The 18,382-nt window shown below is 47.4% G+C and overlaps 1 protein-coding gene across 10 annotated transcripts in view; it reads right to left on the reverse strand.

The window, feature by feature from the left end:
- LOC105418305 (adhesion G protein-coupled receptor L3-like) overlaps positions 1–18,382 on the reverse strand; it is an 89,278-nt gene that overhangs the window by 16,170 nt on the left and 54,726 nt on the right. For all 10 annotated transcript variants that reach the window (XM_029850350.1, XM_029850357.1, XM_029850356.1 and 7 more), the window contains exons 9-19: positions 17,586–17,689; positions 16,719–16,904; positions 14,410–14,448; positions 9,998–10,181; positions 5,513–5,635; positions 5,035–5,240; positions 3,864–4,040; positions 2,608–2,817; positions 1,515–1,735; positions 493–559; positions 110–201 (exon numbers count right to left, since the gene is read on the reverse strand). In XM_029850350.1, the coding sequence (XP_029706210.1) occupies positions 110–201; positions 493–559; positions 1,515–1,735; positions 2,608–2,817; positions 3,864–4,040; positions 5,035–5,240; positions 5,513–5,635; positions 9,998–10,181; positions 14,410–14,448; positions 16,719–16,904; positions 17,586–17,689 (1,609 nt within the window). The remainder of the gene's footprint in view (positions 1–109; positions 202–492; positions 560–1,514; positions 1,736–2,607; positions 2,818–3,863; positions 4,041–5,034; positions 5,241–5,512; positions 5,636–9,997; positions 10,182–14,409; positions 14,449–16,718; positions 16,905–17,585; positions 17,690–18,382) is intronic.

The raw sequence follows: 18,382 nt of genomic DNA on the forward strand, positions 1-18,382 counted from the left end.
TTATTCTCCATTTTTATGCTAGCTGAAGGTTATAAAATGAGCCCATAGAAAAGATGAACACTTGTTCTCTTGTCACTCTTTAGGAGACAAATGGCAGACATGTACTCACTTGATGTTGTCCAGACATCCAGAATCAGGTTTGAGAATGGCTGTGTGATGGAACATCTTATAAAGGGCGATGCCCAGGAAGATAACGTTGAGCTGAAATGTATGCAGACACACAGCAGTTCGAATATTATTGAACTGGCATCAAGCCTCATTAAAGCTCTGTCAGCGAGTGCACGCATCCTTTAATTCTCCCTCCCAGCACTAATTTGTTCACATACACAATATCAACCCACAATTAGCAAATCCTTTATGTATTTCTCATGAAAATGAGCTCAGCAGCCACTGATGCAACAGATATTCAGTGTGTGTGTGTGTGTGTGTGTGCGCGCGCGTGTGTGTGTGTGTGTGTGTGTGTGCGTGGGTGTGTGTGTGTGTGTGTCTCACCATAATGATGAGGGTAGCAGGCCCTATAAAGCTCCAGATGAAGTATGTGTCCAAACGCAGCCAGCATCTACAGAGGAACTCAGTTAAAAAGTGCTCTGGTCTCAGATGAAGATGAACGCTCACATATCAAATACACACCACAGACATAGAGCCTGTCAGATTTATCCAGATAATTGAGGGGCAAAGATTACGGATGTTCACAGACTTAAAACACAGAAGAGGAGGCGTCAACGAGACCAGAGCCAGCAAAGTTCTGATCCAGAAGTTCTGACCCAGACATGGATAGCATCATAGACAGACGCAGCACCTGCCTACCCACTGACCCACACAACCCCAGGTGTGCTCAGTACGGAATTATCACCTGAACATCTCCCATAAACAACTGAAGAAACCAGTGGAAGAAGAGAGATGCCCCAAAATGTCCTCTAGTGAAGCGAAAGGGGGCAGAAAAAAAACAAAAATTGGATGGAAAATGGATGACGGATTCATGAGCAGGTGCTTTTCAATTATTAATCTTTCAATTTCCCCCAACATTTAAGAGCCCTCCCTAATGGGCCCCTGTCCCATGAAGGCTCCTTCCCCAGTTCCTATTATGGGAGGAGAATGGAACTGAGCACCACTGCATGACATGAGCACCAGTAGCTGGTGACACGTGACCCAGTGGTGATGATTCCCAAACCTCTGTTTCACACCGACCTTCACCGAGGGTTCGGGTTAAAAAACAGATCATCGCTCCTCACCAGTGAAGCGGCATCATCATCATCATCATCATTATTATTATTATTATTATTGGCTCTAATTATTCATCCGCAGCCGACTCTTATGTTGATCATCTCACAATGAAATCTAAGTGGAACCAGGACGGCTTTAACGCGGCTAAATGAGCCCTCCAGAAGAGCCACGTCTTGTAGGACCTTCTGCGCCAGATGCAGCCAAGTGCCACCAGGCGGCCCCCCCCTCCCTGAACCCATCCTCCATCTCTCCTTCAGAGCCAACTCTTTCTCCCCACCACACGTCCTTACACTCGGTCCGTGCCATAGCTCCTGTAGTCCACTGCGGCAGAGACTGCCACGATGACAGCAGGCACTCCATAACCTGCCAGGTAGAAGTACTTGGTCCTGGAGTGCTCACTCTCAAACACCTCCACCAGCATGATGTAGAGCTGCACTCCTTCCAGGAACATCCAGGTAAAGGCTGCCAAGAAGAAGAAATGGAGCAAGGCAGCAAAGACGGCGCAGGCGATCTGGCGTGGGAAAGAAAAGATGGAGAGGGTTTACACGAGCCCCAGTGGACAGGGAATGGTTCATAAGCAAGAAACACTCACAAGACAGAACTCAGATTGATGAGGCCAAATGCGTGAGGTCGTAAAATAACATGTGTAGAACAGAGTTATGGGTAACAAAGCAGATATCATTTAAAAACATCACCAAAAAATAAAGAGATATTTAATAAGAACAAATATGCTGAGTCAGCCTGAACCCTGAAGATGAGCCAGATGTCATCTCCAAAGCAGCGACAGACCAGAGCCCAGCCTTAGGGTTAGGGTTAGTTAGGGGTTAGTTATGGTTAGGGTAAGTTAGGGTTAGGGTTAGTTATGGTTAGGGTAAGTTAGGGTTAGAGGGTTAGGGTTAGGGTTAGTTAGGGTTAGAGGGTTAGGGTTAGGGTTAGTTAGGGTTAGATGGTTAGGGTTGGTTAGGGTTTGATGGTTAGATGGTTAGGGTTGGTGTTAGTTAGGGTTAGATGGTTAGGGTTAGTTAGGGTAAGTTATGGTCAGGGTTAGTTAGGGTTAGTTAGGGTTAGGGTTAGGGTTAGTTAGGGTTAGTTATGGTTAGGGTAAGTTAGGGTTAGGGTTAGTTATGGTTAGGGTAAGTTAGGGTTAGGGTTAGAGGGTTAGGGTTAGTTAGGGTTAGAGTTAGTTAGGGTTAGATGGTTAGGGTTGGTTGGGGTTTGATGGTTAGATGGTTAGGGTTGGTGTTAGTTAGGGTTAGATGGTTAGGGTTAGTTAGGGTAAGTTATGGTCAGGGTTAGTTAGGGTTAGAGGGTTAGGGTTAGTTAGGGTTAGGGTTAGTTATGGTTAGTTAGGGTCAGGGTTAGGGTTAGGTTAGGGTTACTTACTGGCTGATCAGCCCTGTTGATCCCGACCAGGAACAGTGACTCAGCAATGAAGAGGCTGATGCAGAGGTTCTTGTGGATGGTGTTGCGGTCACTTTGCAGCCCCCGGAAGAAGCAGAACGTGAAGATGCAGATCAGTAAGCACACCAGCGAGAGCAAGATGCCCACCCACGTGATGACGTCCAGGAGCAGGTCGTGCATGCTGTCTGCTTTCTGGGGGAAATAAGGTCCAGTTTATTATTTTTGCTCTTCAAACCTCGTTATCTTGAGACCTGGAATCCTAAAGAAACAGATTTGTGACTCATGTTGCTGTAACCTTATGCATGATGGAAGAGGTGATCCTGGTCTACAGCCTTCCCAGCTGTGGTGACACCACGTTAGGGTTAGGGTTAGGGTTAGGGTTAGGTGTGGGCAGGTGTGCACGTGTGTTCTGGCTCCATCCATCAGAACCAGAGCAACGTTCAGCAGAGATTAATCTCCTGCCCAGAGCCAGAGCTGGGGTGTTCCAGAGCACTGTCACCCTAACCCACGTGCACCCCCCTTCCCTCCCTCCCACCTCCCTCCCTTCCTCCCTCCCACCTCCCTCCCTCCCACCTCCTTCCCTCCCTCCCTTCCTCCCTCCCTCCCACCCCCTTCCCTCCCTCCCACCTCCCTCCCACCTCCTTCCCTCCCTCCCTTCCTCCCTCCCTCCCTCCCACCTCCTTCCCTCTCTCCCTCCTCCTCCTTCCTCCCTCCCACCTCCCTTCCTCCCACCTCCTTCCCTCCCTTCCTCCCTCCCACCTCCCTCCCTCCCTCCCTTCCTCCCTCCCTCCCTCCCACCTCCTTCCCTCTCTCCCTCCTCCTTCCTCCCTCCCACCTCCCTTCCTCCCACCTCCTTCCCTCCCTTCCTCCCTCCCACCTCCTCCCTCCCTCCACCTCCTTCCTCTCTCCCTCCTCCTTCCTCCCTCCCACCTCCCTTCCTCCGACCTCCCTCCCTCCCACCTCCTTCCCTCCCTCCCTTCCTCCTCCCTCCCTCCCACCCCCTTCCCTCCCTCCCTCCCACCTCCCTCCCTCCTCCCACCTCCCTCCCTTCCTCCCTCCCACCTCCCTTCCCCTCCCTCCCTCCCACCTCCCTTCCTCCCACCTCCTTCCCTCCCACCTCCCTCCCTTCCTCCCTCCCTCCTCCCTCCCACCTCCTTCCCTCCCTCCCACCTCCCTCCCTCCCTTCCCTAACCATAGCTACCCACACGCTGAACCGCTGACCCTCTGATATTACCCACCTTGACCTCCACGTGGGCCATGAGGACAGCGAAGCTGGTCAGGTGTGTGCAGGAGCAGCTGGTGTGTGTTCGGTTGGTGGCCAGCAGACGACAGTCCTGTGTGGACCAGAATCCCATCATGGTGCGCTTGGAATAGCTCCAAAAGGAGCAGTTGGGATTGAAGTTCTCTGGGGAATGCTGGAGTCAGGGAAGGTGGAGAAGAAACAACGTAAGAGGAGGAAGGCTAACCAAGTTAGGGTTAGGGTTAGTTTCAATACGATATTTAGTAAAGTCAGAAAAGCAACGCTTGAAGATGTGGTTTGACCTGCGTCCCTTTAGCAGTCGGAGCTGATGCGACACCTATGGAAGCCCCCTATAGCGAGGCCTTCCCTCACAGGGAGTGGACTAGAATACTGTACGCTCTAAAGAACCCCTCGTTATTTTAGATGTCAGTCACAACGATGTCAGTCGTTCGTAAACCTTAGCAGAACATCTGTATGCAAATCAGTCCTATCAGGAACAGCTGTGATGGGAAAACAGCCAATTCCCTTTGAACACTTCAGGAATTCAGCCCAATTAGCTGGTGGTCGACTGGTTTTTGGGCTTCCCCCTCAAATCAGGGGGAGTCAGAGGCCACCTTAGCAAGCACAGGTCGTTAGGTGCGAACACCTCCAGGACAAACTGAGTCACCAACTCAAACGTGGAGCATGCTAATATCTAGTCAGGTCCCAAAGACAGAACAAGAGCTACAGCTAATGAGGGGCTAGCTATGCTGTCAGGAACAGTGCAGAGCTGCTCATTAACATGTGTTCTAATGAACTAGATGTTCCACGAAACCAAGTACCAAGGCCTGCTGATGGCCGTGTGAGCGCCCCCATTACCAACCAGTCCACCCCAAGACTCCTGCCTGGGTCATGGAGTCATGTGATGTCATGTGATCGGCACGGCGGCCCAACGACTCTGGAAGTCGTTTAGTGTGAACAATTAATAATATTAATTAACAACAACCTGACAGAGGCAACACTAGTTTGGGAAGTTCTTCAGTACATGAGTTGAAGATCTACGATCAGGAACAGTAGATGTAATTCCACTGTTAATAAAACCTCCAATGAGGGTTAGGGCAGGATGTCCGGTACATTTAGGCTCTTTTTCTGAAATGTTTAATATTTTTAATAAAAGCACCTGTTCTCACCTGTAGGTGTTTGACAGTGAAGACCACTGGCTCAGAGAGGTAAACTTTATTAGTTTCCTTATTAATTGATGCCATGATGACTGGCGAGTTGACAATAACAGAGTAATTAGGATAGAGGGCCTCGTTGCTCAGTCGCACACTGGAGTTCTCTGTGGACAGGTAGGAGCCCAAGTTCCTGTACAGCACAAAGGCCATCCGGATCTCACCTGGAACAGCAAAGTGATCGTTAGGAAAGGAAAGCAGAGTGGAGAGGCTGCAAGTGCTGAGGAGAGGCTGCAAGTGCTTAGGAGAGGCTGCAAGTGCTTGGGAGAGGCTGCAAGTGCTTGGGAGAGGCTGCAAGTGCTTGGGAGAGGCTGCAAGTGCTTAGGAGAGGCTGCAAGTGCTTGGGAGAGGCTGCAAGTGCTTAGGAGAGGCTGCAAGTGCTTGGGAGAGGCTGCAAGTGCTTAGGAAAGGCAGCAAAAAGAGACTTGTGTTCTACCGTTCCTGCCGTGCTGCTTGAGAGTGCTGGCTGACAGCTGGATGGAGTTCCCATGGAGCTCTGGCTGAGGGAACGTCAGATCTGCCAGGTTCCCTTCTGTGCTGAGCCTGGCCACTTCGAGCTCTGGGACACACACACGCACACACACACATCCATTTTGTTATGCAGGCTCTCCGTACAACCATGGTTTCCTACTAAGGTCTTCACAAGGAGACACAAAATATATGAAAAAAAAATGTCCAAATTAAAGTCTTACAACCGTCTAAGAGTGAAAAAATGTGAATTTTCAACTAAAATAAGGAAAACAATGTCTGCCTTCATGGTGAAAACAGATCCCCGATAAAATAAAGAGGATGGAACGAGAAAAGGGTGAAATGTAAACAGAGAGGTTTGAAGGAATGGCTGCATAAATATAGAGGGATAAAAATAACACTGAAACTTTGCTAGCACACACAGGAGTACACGTGCACAAACATTCACACCTGCCTGTAACAGCAGGGTATCGGAAGAGGGTATCGGAAGAGGGTATCGGAAGAGGGTATCGGAACAGGGTATCAGAGCAGGGTATGGGAACAGGGTATGGGAACAGGGTATCGGAAGAGGGTATCGGAAGAGGGTATCGGAAGAGGGTATCAGAGCAGGGTATGGGAACAGGGTATCGGAACAGGGTATGGGAACAGGGTATCGGAAGAGGGTATCGGAAGAGGGTATCGGAAGAGGGTATCGGAAGAGGGTATCGGAAGAGGGTATGGGAAACAGGGTATCGGAAGAGGGTATGGGAACAGGGTATGGGAACAGGGTATGGGAACAGGGTATCGGAAGAGGGTATCGGAAGAGGGTATGGGAACAGGGTATGGGAACAGGGTATCAGAGCAGGGTATCGGAACAGGGTATCGGAACAGGGTATGGGAACAGGCTGAGGTTAATCTAATTACAGCCCTCTTGTCATGGCAACCCTCCTCCTGAGGAACAGACTTGTTCATTATCATTAGCAGACATAAGCTGCTATCATCAAATCACTGGTTTGGTTTTAATAATACGATTTGTTCATCTGCTTAATACCACTGTTGAGGAGTCGTGGGCTCACAGGTTGCCATGACGATGACGACACACATGATACCTGCAGAAGGCTTTTGTAAAATGGGCCCTCTTGAAACCTTTTATTCTTATTGTTATCCACCTTTTTATTAGTGGAAGATTTAAAAGGAAAAAGAGAAGTGAGGACAGACAAAGACGGGCTGAGAGGCGTTACTGGAGCGGTTATGAACAAAGGCAATAATGAACAGAGATAACAGCAGATTAGCCGCTGGATTATCTGGGAGGGAGGATTAACGGGCAGAAACGAAGCAGAACTCCAAAGACAACATCTTCAACAACGACGAGCGCTTCCTGTTTGAGGTTTTTCAGAGGTGCTGTCCTACATCTGAGCGCCTGTTTGTGTGACCACACCTTTGTGACAGAAAATGGTGTGATTGAGTTAGCATGATAAAAGGGAGGAACACTCACCAAAGGGATGATTTATTTAATCGCAAACTTATGTAGAAATGAACAAAAAACCCTTGGGGATTAATCTGAGCTTCCCCTGAAAACAACCCTTCCATCCTTAAGATTCACTTCCTTCATCTTTGATTGAGCAGTTTAATCACAAGATAAGGAGGATTCCTGGCACGAGGGCCACATTGATGGCAGGCCGCTGTGGGTCAACATCTTAAGTCACGTAAAACCCCAAAGTTCTTCCACCTCTTTTATAGAACGATGAGAAGAAACAGTGAACAAAGATGAGAGGAGCTTCTGGAATGAAGAGGAAAGTGAAGGTTGTGGAATCCATGGAGAACCCTCAACACAACACTGTGGTTTGGGAAAGATGGGACAACTAATAACAAGGCTAACAAGGCTAACATGGCTAACAGGGCTAACATGGCTAACAAGGCTAACATGGCTAACAAGGCTAACAGGGCTAACATGGCTAACAAGGCTAACATGGCTAACAAGGCTAACAAGGCTAATTTTTAGGTTCTTTGGTGGTATGGTTGGGGTGGCAACCCTAAAATATGGAATCCTCCTTTATTTGGCAAATAAATGTTGCCATTCCATAAATGTCCAACACACACAAATGTCCAGCACACATAAATGTCCAGCACACATAAATGTCCAGCACACATTAAGACTAAATCTAATAACAAAGCTACATGATTAATTTGGACAAATTTTAAAATCATGATTCAGGGAAGTTCTGACTGTCCCTGCTGAGTCGCCCGTCTAAAATGAGCTTCTCATTGAGTAATGAGACACCATTTTGTCTTCAAGGTTTATCACCAAGCTCCACAGTTCCTCCAAAGGGTGAACACCTGACACCTGAAATGCGAGACTGGATCAAGACATGTCTCACAAAAGCGATTTAGGACCTTGATCTGCCAAGTTGATTTGGCCCTGGCAAAGGACCAGATCCCAAATCCTCTTTCTCATCTACATAACTAGACTAGGAGCCTCTTTCCCCCAGGGACAGGGTCCATTTTATAGGCTGGGGGTAAGGGACCAGGGGCGTCAAAGGGACCCACAAGACTTGATGTACCCATGGTTTTTAGGAAATAAGGCACAGCCAAATGCATATACACTTCTGCGTCAGTAGGAAAATGTGGCGACACCCTTGAATTGCTTGACTCGGGATCCGAAATAACCCAAATTAGTTTAATCACATTTATACAAGTCGCCCAGACCACGCTGTCTTTGGGGAAACTGCTTCAAATTGAAACCTGTATTATACTCGTAGGACAGGACAATCACGCTCGGCTCGGCTTTACCTTTTCAGAGATGTACCTCGTACGTCTGATCTATGACACGGAACCTTTGCTTATCAAGCAAGATCTTCTGGACAGACCGGCACCCTTTGTTGACTGCCTCCGTGGGCTCATCTGGGCCCATGTTGACAACCCAAAATCCGTGGATGGTCAAAGATCTTAAGGCAACAAATGCGCGGCCATCAAGTCCACAGGTCGTGTGCCAGTGCTCCTCGTTGCCCCAGGTGCTGACACAGTACCTACAGCCGCACTAAACCCCGAGGTACCACAACCTCGGGAACAGAATCTTTCTCAGGAACACAGTGTTCTTCTTTGCTTAGTTAGAGGAGATAAGTAGTCTACAGCTCACACTGTGGGTGGTGTACGGCTTAACGACCACTTGTCCTTGAAGCGCTCCTAGTGCTCTGGTCTGAGAATTCCACCATCAGTGAAGACCTATTCCAAGTTCTCAGCCATTGTGGGCCCACACCCACCTACGGGCAATGCACCCATCATATTGCTTCTGCAGCAAGCAACAAGAAATGCCACAAACCTTCCTTAAGGTGACGCATCCGTGCTCTCTCACATGCAAACCCAACTGTCCATCTCCCAGGGAAATATCTCTTAGGGTGTGTAGGGGGTATTTGTGTTGTCTTCTGGAGCTGGAGTTCTTTTTAACCCCTGTTAGTCTTAGGTGAGTGGGCATGACCTCCCTTCTCTCAGACCTGCAGCTCATCTCAGCCAAATCACTCAACTGCCTGTGCGGTATTAAAACGTGGCTTCTACCTCACTCCATTTATCTGTTTCAGTTTGGCATCCTACTTTGACTCAGCCCAGCCTCGTTCTCCCCACACCTAACTTCCTGTGGCTTCAGTCTCTAGCCTTCATTTCCCCACTTTTGTTTGAAACCTTAATTAAAGCCCTTAAAACAGTTGTGAGAGTGCAAGTCTGGACTGTGGTTTCCAGTTTTTGCCTCTGCTAACTAACATTCCTCTTTGGTTGTCTCCATTGGTCGTGGAGCCTGGGTTAAACAGCCTGGGTCAGGAGACAACCACAAAAGAAGGAAAGGCTTCAGGTAACTCCAGAGGCTGATATAGCATGTATTATTAATCATATTGATTTCATTCATAAACTGTGAGTGTAGGCTACTATAAAAGTCCATCTTTTTCTATTTCACTTCAACCTTCAAAATGATGTTATACTGTACATTCATACTACCATCCCCAGTCCTAGTTTCAGAAAGGCTGCAACCCTGGGTATTGTTGGAGTCAGGTATTCCTGATGGTGATGCACGAGACTTTCAACATTGTTTGGCATCTAGAGAATAAAACCCTGTGGCAAAAGACTCCATAATGGTCACTATCCGTGTTATCAACTGTTGCAACGTCACATCATATTCTGAGGTCTTTAAGAGCTTGGGCTGGTTTTTATGGTACTGTAGGACCAATAAAAGCAATATGTTCCATAAAGTCTCTACCTCTACCATGACTGGAGGCAAAGCCATCCTTCCTTTCCCTCCCACTGATAAAATGATCAATCTCGAACCAACACCTCTAACAGCCATTGCAGAGGTAGATTGGAGCACCCAGCAACTATAAAGCTTCCAACATCAAATAAAGTCAAGTGGCTTCTTGAGGGCATCTCAACGAGTATCTCAACAGCCACGCCCTGCTGAGTTGGAGGGATCTAAGACAAAAGAAATACTTACGGATGTTGTCAGTGATCTCCTGTACGGTGTCGGTCTTCAGGAGGTTGTCTGCTAACATAAAAGCTCCGGTCTCCACGGTATCGAGAAGCAAAGTGGCTGAGTGTTGCTGCTCACTGGTGGGAAGCTCCCTCCATGCCGCCTGAGCTCTGGGTTGCAACAGATTGTTCACGGTCTCCACCATCGCCTGGGGCAGCAGTAAAAACACAGGTCACAAAGAGGAATCCAAGGAGGGCAGACCCATTTTGTGCACTGCCACGCCAGAAACAATGACGACAGCATTCATTGGATGGAACAATGAGATTGCAGCATTTCTTTCTTCATTTATCATGCTGATAAATGATGGCAACAAAAAGGATGGCAATGCAGAAGCCTTCCAATGCATGCAGAACTAGGAGAAGTGAAAACCTAGAAGCTATCGAGTACAAGGCTAACCCTAACCCTAACCAGTAGCCTGCACTCAGTCTCATGTCTTCTTTCTTCCCACATTTGTCCTGGTAAAAGTCAGGTGTGATAGGAAATCCATCACAGATGTCCTGAAATTCAAGGCAAGCTAATTAACTGATCCCAATCACTGTGTGTCTGCACTCTCAGTCCCAGTTCATTTTCTGAAGCCGGAGTCTTATCTCGAACTTGTGAAACTTGTGCTCAGGGGAACCAAGAAGAAACAAAGAGAATTCATCAAATAAAGAGCAAACATGAGCAACTGCATATTGGGAGACACACAGCTTTTAAAGAGTGTGTGTGTGTGTGTACGTGTGTGTGTGTGTGTGTGTGTGTGTGTGTGTGTGTGTGTGTGTGTGTGTGTGTGTGTGTGTGTGTGTGTCGAGAGAGAGTCCTTGACTCTCAGGCTTCCATGTGGAAAAGCAAATGCAGGTGCTATCAAATGCATACATCTCACACCCCTAACCCTAACCCTTCACACCCCTAACCCTAACCCTTCACACCCCTAACCCTAACCCTTCACACCCCTAACCCTAACCTAACCCTAAGCCTAACCTAACCCTGACATCTCACACCCCTAACCCTAACCCTTCACACCCCTAACCCTAACCTAACCCTAACCCTAAGCCTAAAATAACCCTAACCTAACCCTAACATCTCACACCCCTAACCCTAACCCTTCACACCCCTAACCCTAACCCTTCACACCCCTAACCCTAACCTAACCCTAAACCTAAGCTAACCCTAACCTAACCCTAACCTAACCCTAACATCTCACACCCCTAACCCTAACCCTAAGCTAACCTAACCCTAACATCCCACACCCCTAACCCTAACCCTAAGCTAACCTAACCCTAACATCTCACACCCCTAACCCTAACCTAACCCTAAGCTAACCCTAACCTAACCCTAACATCTCACACCCCTAACCCTAACCCTAAACTAACCTAACCCTAACATCTCACACCCCTAACCCTAACCCTAAACTAACCTAACCCTAACATCTCACACCCCTAACCCTAACCCTAAGCTAACCTAACCCTAACATCTCACACCCCTAACCCTAACCTAACCCTAAGCTAACCCTAACCTAACCCTAACATCTCACACCCCTAACCCTAACCCTAAGCTAACCTAACCCTAACATCTCACACCCCTAACCCTAAGCTAACCCTAAGCTAACCCTAACATCTCACACCCCTAACCCTAACCCTAAGATAACCTAACCCTAACATCTCACACCCCTAACCCTAACCTAACCCTAAACCTAAGCTAACCCTAACCTAACCCTAACATCTCACACCCCTAACCCTAACCCTAACCTAACCCGAACCCAACAAGCACTGGCAGTTGGGGAAAGATGACAGATTGAGAGAGGGTGAGACAGCTATTGTGCATCTTGGTTTGAATCTTTTTATGCAGTTTGAAAGGAGAAACCGAGACCCACTGGAGAGACTCATGTGTGGTGACAGCTTTAATATAATGTCCTACTGTGGCGCTAGCAGCTAATTAGCTGGGGTGAATATCAGCTGAGGGCTACATGTAAACAAAATCTAATTGCACTGTTTGTGCAAACAACCAGAATACACACACCCATGGAAACACACACAAACACACACACAAACACACACTCATGCACATATCTGGTTTCACAAGCCTCATTGTGCTTTCAAATAAAAATCTGATTACGGCACATTTTGGTAATTTCACTTCAAACAATTATAAGATTTGGAAGCTATTGTTGGTGTGGAGGTCCAGTGATGCTGCCTGCACCATCCCCCGGCCTGCCTCCAGTCCTTTCATCATGAAAGGGGACCTGGCGATCCTAACCCTGACCCTGACCCTGACCCTCTAACCCTAACCCTGACCCTGACCCTAACCCTGACCCTAACCCTGTCCCTGACCCTAACCCTCTAACCCTGACCCTAACCCAGACCCTGACCCTAACCCTGACCCTAACCCTGTCCCTGACCCTAACCCTCTAACCCTGACCCTAACCCTGACCCTGACCCTAACCCTGACCCTGACCCTAACCCTGACCCTGACCCTAACCCTCTAACCCTAACCCTGACCCTGACCCTAACCCTGTCCCTGACCCTAACCCTCTAACCCTGACCCTAACCCAGACCCTGACCCTAACCCTGCACCATCCCGCGGCCTGCCTCCAGTCCTTTCATCATGAAAGGGGACCTGGCGATCCTAACCCTGACCCTGACCCTGACCCTCTAACCCTGACCCTAACCCTGACCCTAACCCTGTCCCTGACCCTAACCCTCTAACCCTGACCCTAACCCAGACCCTGACCCTAACCCTGCACCATCCCGCGGCCTGCCTCCAGCCCTTTCATCATGAAAGGAGACCTGGCAATCCTAACCCTAACCCTGACCCTGACCCTAACCCTAACCCTACACCATCCCCCGGCCTGCCTCCAGCCCTTTCATCATGAAAGGGGACCTGGCGATCCTAACCCTGACCCTGACCCTCTAACCCTAACCCTGACCCTGACCCTAACCCTGTCCCTGTCCCTGTCCCTGACCCTAACCCTGTCCCTGTCCCTGACCCTAAGGTTAGGGTTAGAGGGTTAGGGTTAGGGTTAGAGGGTTAGGGTCAGTTCATCACCTCTGCAAACTGTAACGCTTCTTTCCCAATCTCAACCTGTGAATAAAACATAAAACCCAGCCGGATCCTCTCTCCAGAAGCAGCTTGATCCTCTAACTGGAATCATTGTCCAACACCAGCGTTAGCATGCAGCTAAGAGAAGGGATGGAGTGTTTGTTAGAAAGAAAGACAGAGAAATTCAATCATTTCTGTCACTATTAAGAACTCCAATCTCCTCGTTTGGCAATCATTGCAGCAGATAATTAAGAAGAGGACAACTCCTCTATCCACGCACATTTCTGTGTGGTGGAGGGAGGAATCCTGGCAAGGCTATTTATAGCATCCGTCACGAGTAACCAAGGTACTGCAGAACATTCAACTCCAACCTGTGACATTCTGTCTCAGAGAAGATGCTTCCTGGCAGCTTCTTTCCAGGATTAATGGAACATTAAAATATCTGACAGTTTGATGTCATTGTAGAAAATATATTTATATTGTGGTAACCTTATTTGCAGAGGGAGTGTGCATGTGCACGTGTGTCAGCTTGCATGTGGTCCTCAACCCTAATATATCTTATGACATTGCTGACTGGTGCTGACATTGAGATTTTTGAGAGGGAGCAGCAAAAACAGCCTGATCAGAAGAAGATTTCAAGTCTGGGCATGTGTTTCTGCCCATAGAGACACAAGAAAGGAAAAAGAACCAGATTTACTGCTGAAAAACACAATAGATGGGGTCGTTTGAGGCGCACAACTGTAGCTGGAGATGACCACATATATGTCTTAGTGATCTACAGATGTTCTCCTGATGAATCCCTCTGGCACTGAAGCACAGAGCAGGTCAATACAAAAGTAAACACGCAGCAACAACAGAGTATTTCATACTGTGAGGGTTAGGGTAGGGAAACAAGTGGGTGATAGTGACCGAGCAGCATGAGGGTCCTTCAGCGTTAACAAGGGAAAGATGCTTCATCAAATCCAACCATTTGGCTCTGCATAATTCTGCAGACTAAACTAGAAGGTAGATGGCAGCATCATTCCTATTGATCATCTCCTCTCATAAGAACCATCGATTCTGAACACAAACCCAAACAAAAAAAGGAAAAATGAATGCAGTGAAACCACTGAGGAGTCTTTAACGTTTTAAGAAGACACTGGCACAGGACATACCAATGATTTCATTTATTTCATGGAGCCGTTCTCAAAGTTTTTAATGAAAGTCAACCGGTGCAACATGGAATCAGACCCGGCTGCCCAGGCACAAGCTGGTGGACGACATGCTGTGAGTGGAGAACACCACCACCAAAAAGATGGCAACAAAAGAAAAGAAGCACGTGATGACATGGGACATGGAATGAAGAGAACTGGGAGTACCTGTGTGAAAAACCTGCAGGACCTTTCCCTCTTCTGAAGCTGCAGAGTCAAACGGTTCAGTTAGTTACCTCAGTTACTCACATTTATTTACATTGCACAAAAGACATAAAAGCAAATTTTACCTTTCCGCCACAGTGTGCAGCACAAAAATTGGAACATGAAAACCATAACCCTCCCTCCAAAGCCCCACCCTAACCCTAACCCTAATCTAAACCTGACCCTAACCCTCTAACCCTGACCCTAACCCTGACCCTAACCCTAACCTAAACCTGACCCTAACCCTCTAACCCTGACCCTGACCCTAACCCTAACCCTGACCCTAACCTAAACCTGACCCTAACCCTCTAACCCTGACCTAACCTAAACCTGACCCTAACCTAAACCTGACCCTAACCCTCTAACCCTGACCTAACCTAACCCTGACCCTAACCTAACCCTAACCCTAACCCTCTAACCCTGACCCTAACCCTAACCCTAATCTAAACCTGACCCTAACCCTCTAACCCTGACCCTGACCCTAACCTAAACCTGACCCTAACCCTGACCCTAACCCTAGCCCTAACTCTAACCCTAACCCTAACTCTGACCCTAACCCTAACTCTGACCCTAACCCCTGACCCTAACCCTAACTCTGACCCTAACCCCTGACCCTAACCCTAACTCTGACCCTAGCACGAGGGGAAAACCCCAATGTGGTCAGATTCAGAGGCACGGGTCAATAAAACAGTAATTATATTCAAACTAAATTATTTGTGTGGCTTCAGTCTAACTGCTCAGAGAGCCACCCGACTCAGGAGGTGTCATAGTTATTGATATACTTTGATATACAGACCACCTAAAACCACCTAAAACCACCTAAAACCACCTAAAACAGTTGGCCAGACTAATATATGAGACCTGAATATCGATGTATTTCAACACTTGATGGCCTTTTTGGTGCTCTATTCCTCTTTGGAGCCATTTAATATGACAACAGAAGAGTGTAAAATGGCCAAACCCTGGAGGGTATACTGAGTTAGGGTTAGGGTTAGTAATATATGTTGGGTTAGGGTTAGGGTTAGTAATGTACATTGGGTTAGGGTTAGGGTTAGTAATATACGTTGGGTTAGGGTCAGGGTTAGGGTTAGTAATATACGTTGGGTTAGGGTCAGGGTTAGTAATGTACATTGGGTTAGGGTTAGGGTTAGTAATATACGTTGGGTTAGGGTTAGGGTTAGTAATATACGTTGGGTTAGGGTCAGGGTTAGGGTTAGTAATATACGTTGGGTTAGGGTCAGGGTTAGGGTTAGTAATATACGTTGGGTTAGGGTTAGGGTTAGTAATGTACGTTGGGTTAGGGTTAGGGTTAGTAATATACGTTGGGTTAGGGTTAGGGTTAGTAATATACTGTACGTTGGGTTAGGGTTAGGGTTAGTAATATACGTTGGGTTAGGGTTAGGGTTAGTAATATACATTGGGTTAGGGTTAGTAATATACGTTGGGTTAGGGTTAGGGTTAGGGTTAGGGTTAGTAATATACTGTACGTTGGGTTAGGGTTAGGGTTAGTAATATACGTTGGGTTAGGGTTAGGGTTAGTAATATACATTGGGTTAGGGTTAGGGTTAGTAATATACGTTGGGTTAGGGTTAGGGTTAGTAATATACGTTGACCGCTGCCCCTGTTATTCATATTCCCCCTGTTTTGTTCAATCTCTGGTTCTAATGTGAGCTGATGGCATTAATGACCTCTTTCATTTGTGACTGGTGATACACACAATAGTGATGGTAGTGCACAAGAGTGCACGTATAATTGTGCTGTTAGTGGAGACTGAAAGAATGTGTTTCCTCTTTTGTTGAGAGCTATTTTCACAGAAATCCAACCTTTAAGAGGTCATTTGGCCAACAGCATTGGACAGATAAATTGATTCCACTTACACATTCTCCATTATGGCTTATTTAATTACTGCTTAGGAGAAACAGTGAGGCTTAACGAGGCAAAATGGGAGAGACCATATGAAGCTGGCTCTGGCTGTCAATCTGGCTCCATTATAGGTAATTATCCAAAAATTACTAATTAATTATCAATGTTGACCTGAGCACTATCAAGCTAGCCAGTCAACCGCTGCCCACTGATTTGCTTGCAATGCTGTTCCTACATGAACAATTACAGGAGTACAGGTATTAGCCTGCCCTGCTAACCCTGCTAACCCTGCTAACTAAACAATAGTTCCATTCAGATTTACAGTGGGAATAATAGCAGGCGTTCAGTGCAGCATCTTCATTGCTCAAAAGGGTGGATTTGAGTTTTATTTGTCGGGTCCAACACGTTACCTTGGTGAGGCTACGAGCAGCACTGTCCTTTCCCCCAGGCGTGAGGTTCCTGAGCTGGACATCCAGCAGCTCCACCAGCTGGGCCATTGCCCGCACTGTTGACGGCACATCGCCGGGATGCAGGAGTCCTTTGGTCTGCTCTGCCAGCTCCCTGAAAACGATCGCTGCCGTCTCGCCCGAACGGAGCTGGAAGCAAAACAGGGCGAGATGAGGCACATCAAGAGAAATAAAATGTCACATATATTTAAATTTACATCGATCACTTTGTGTAAAGCGACAGTGAGAGATACAATCAAACAACTATGCACTCGAGACCAAATTGAATAAAATACTACCTTAGAGTCCTAAACTACCGAGTACAAGTGTTACTAGCAGCTAACAGAGCAGAGCTATGGGGGGTGATTAGGGCTACAAACAAGAGCGAAGGCAAGTGGAGGTGACCAGCGATACGAGGAGAACGATAGCTGTGTGTTCCACAGCTTTCTGGAGGAGGCCAGGGGTGCCCCAGCTCTGACAGAGCTCAGAAGGTCGCTCAACCTTTGGGAAACAAGGTACGAAAAAGCCGTTTGCTGTGGCTGCACAGATAGCATAGCCTAGACACAGATCTGGCTAGGACTAGGTCCACATACAGTATGTGAAATGGACTCATGGGCAGCTACAAGGACCCAGTGGAGCTCTGTCAGTAGTGGGGTGATGTGGGCCCAGTTTGGTTGAAGACCACATAGTTCACCACATTCTGGACCATCAGAACTAAAGGCAAGTTAGTGCTAACGTTCCCCCTCAAAGTATTTTGATGCATTTGAAATAAGACCAGTGAACGAAGGCCCAGTGGACGCTGCGATGGCCCGAGGCAGCATTCACACTCACTTTCTGCATGATGTGATTGACCCATGGAGAGGTGCAGTTGCTGAGGTCGGGGCCTTGGGGATCCCAGTAGCCTAAATGGGCCACACACACGTATGTGGCCACGCCTGCAAGACAAGCAGAACAAACATGGTTCCACAGCACTGCCACTCACCAGCAGAGGAGACTTGGGAGGGTTGAGGTTCACTCCAGCAGGGTGTGACTGTGCTACTATTTTATCATCTGAACTAGTTGGAAGGGAATCTACAAATCTGACAGGTCCCTGGGCGCGTTCTAATTAACTCGTTTGGTTTAAACTAAAGTATTTATTAAAGTCTCTTTATTTAGGGCACATTAAAAATAACACATTATGACTAGCAGCTTTAAAAGGGACATAAACTACATGCATTATTAGTTAAAACAAATATCCAAATCTAATTTTGTTCTCTAATACTTGAACTGACCTGCTGCAGTTACAGGTGTCATATGCTAACGTAATAAATAACCCTAACCCGTAATAAATGCCAGCATCTCCAACTTTTAACAAGACTAAAGTGAGTTTGTGCAGCTTTTGCCTTGCTGCTTCGTTATGAAGTTGCTTTTTTCTGGCCCCCAATAAACGAGCCTCTATTACCTCGAAGCAATTGCAATCCAAGTTGAGCCGGCACAAATTGAGCCAATCAGCACCAGATAGCAGTTTAATTGGGGTTGGGGCTCTGGAACACACGGGTTTATTCTGATCCGCCTCTGCCTTCGGGCAGTTTCACACTGCCAGGAATAGTGGCTCCGGCTTCCCAGTGCCCCTTTTTTAAAATCATCAA

Source organism: Takifugu rubripes, chromosome 17 (genome assembly GCF_901000725.2).
Source record: "Takifugu rubripes chromosome 17, fTakRub1.2, whole genome shotgun sequence".
Classification (NCBI taxonomy): domain Eukaryota; kingdom Metazoa; phylum Chordata; class Actinopteri; order Tetraodontiformes; family Tetraodontidae; genus Takifugu; species Takifugu rubripes.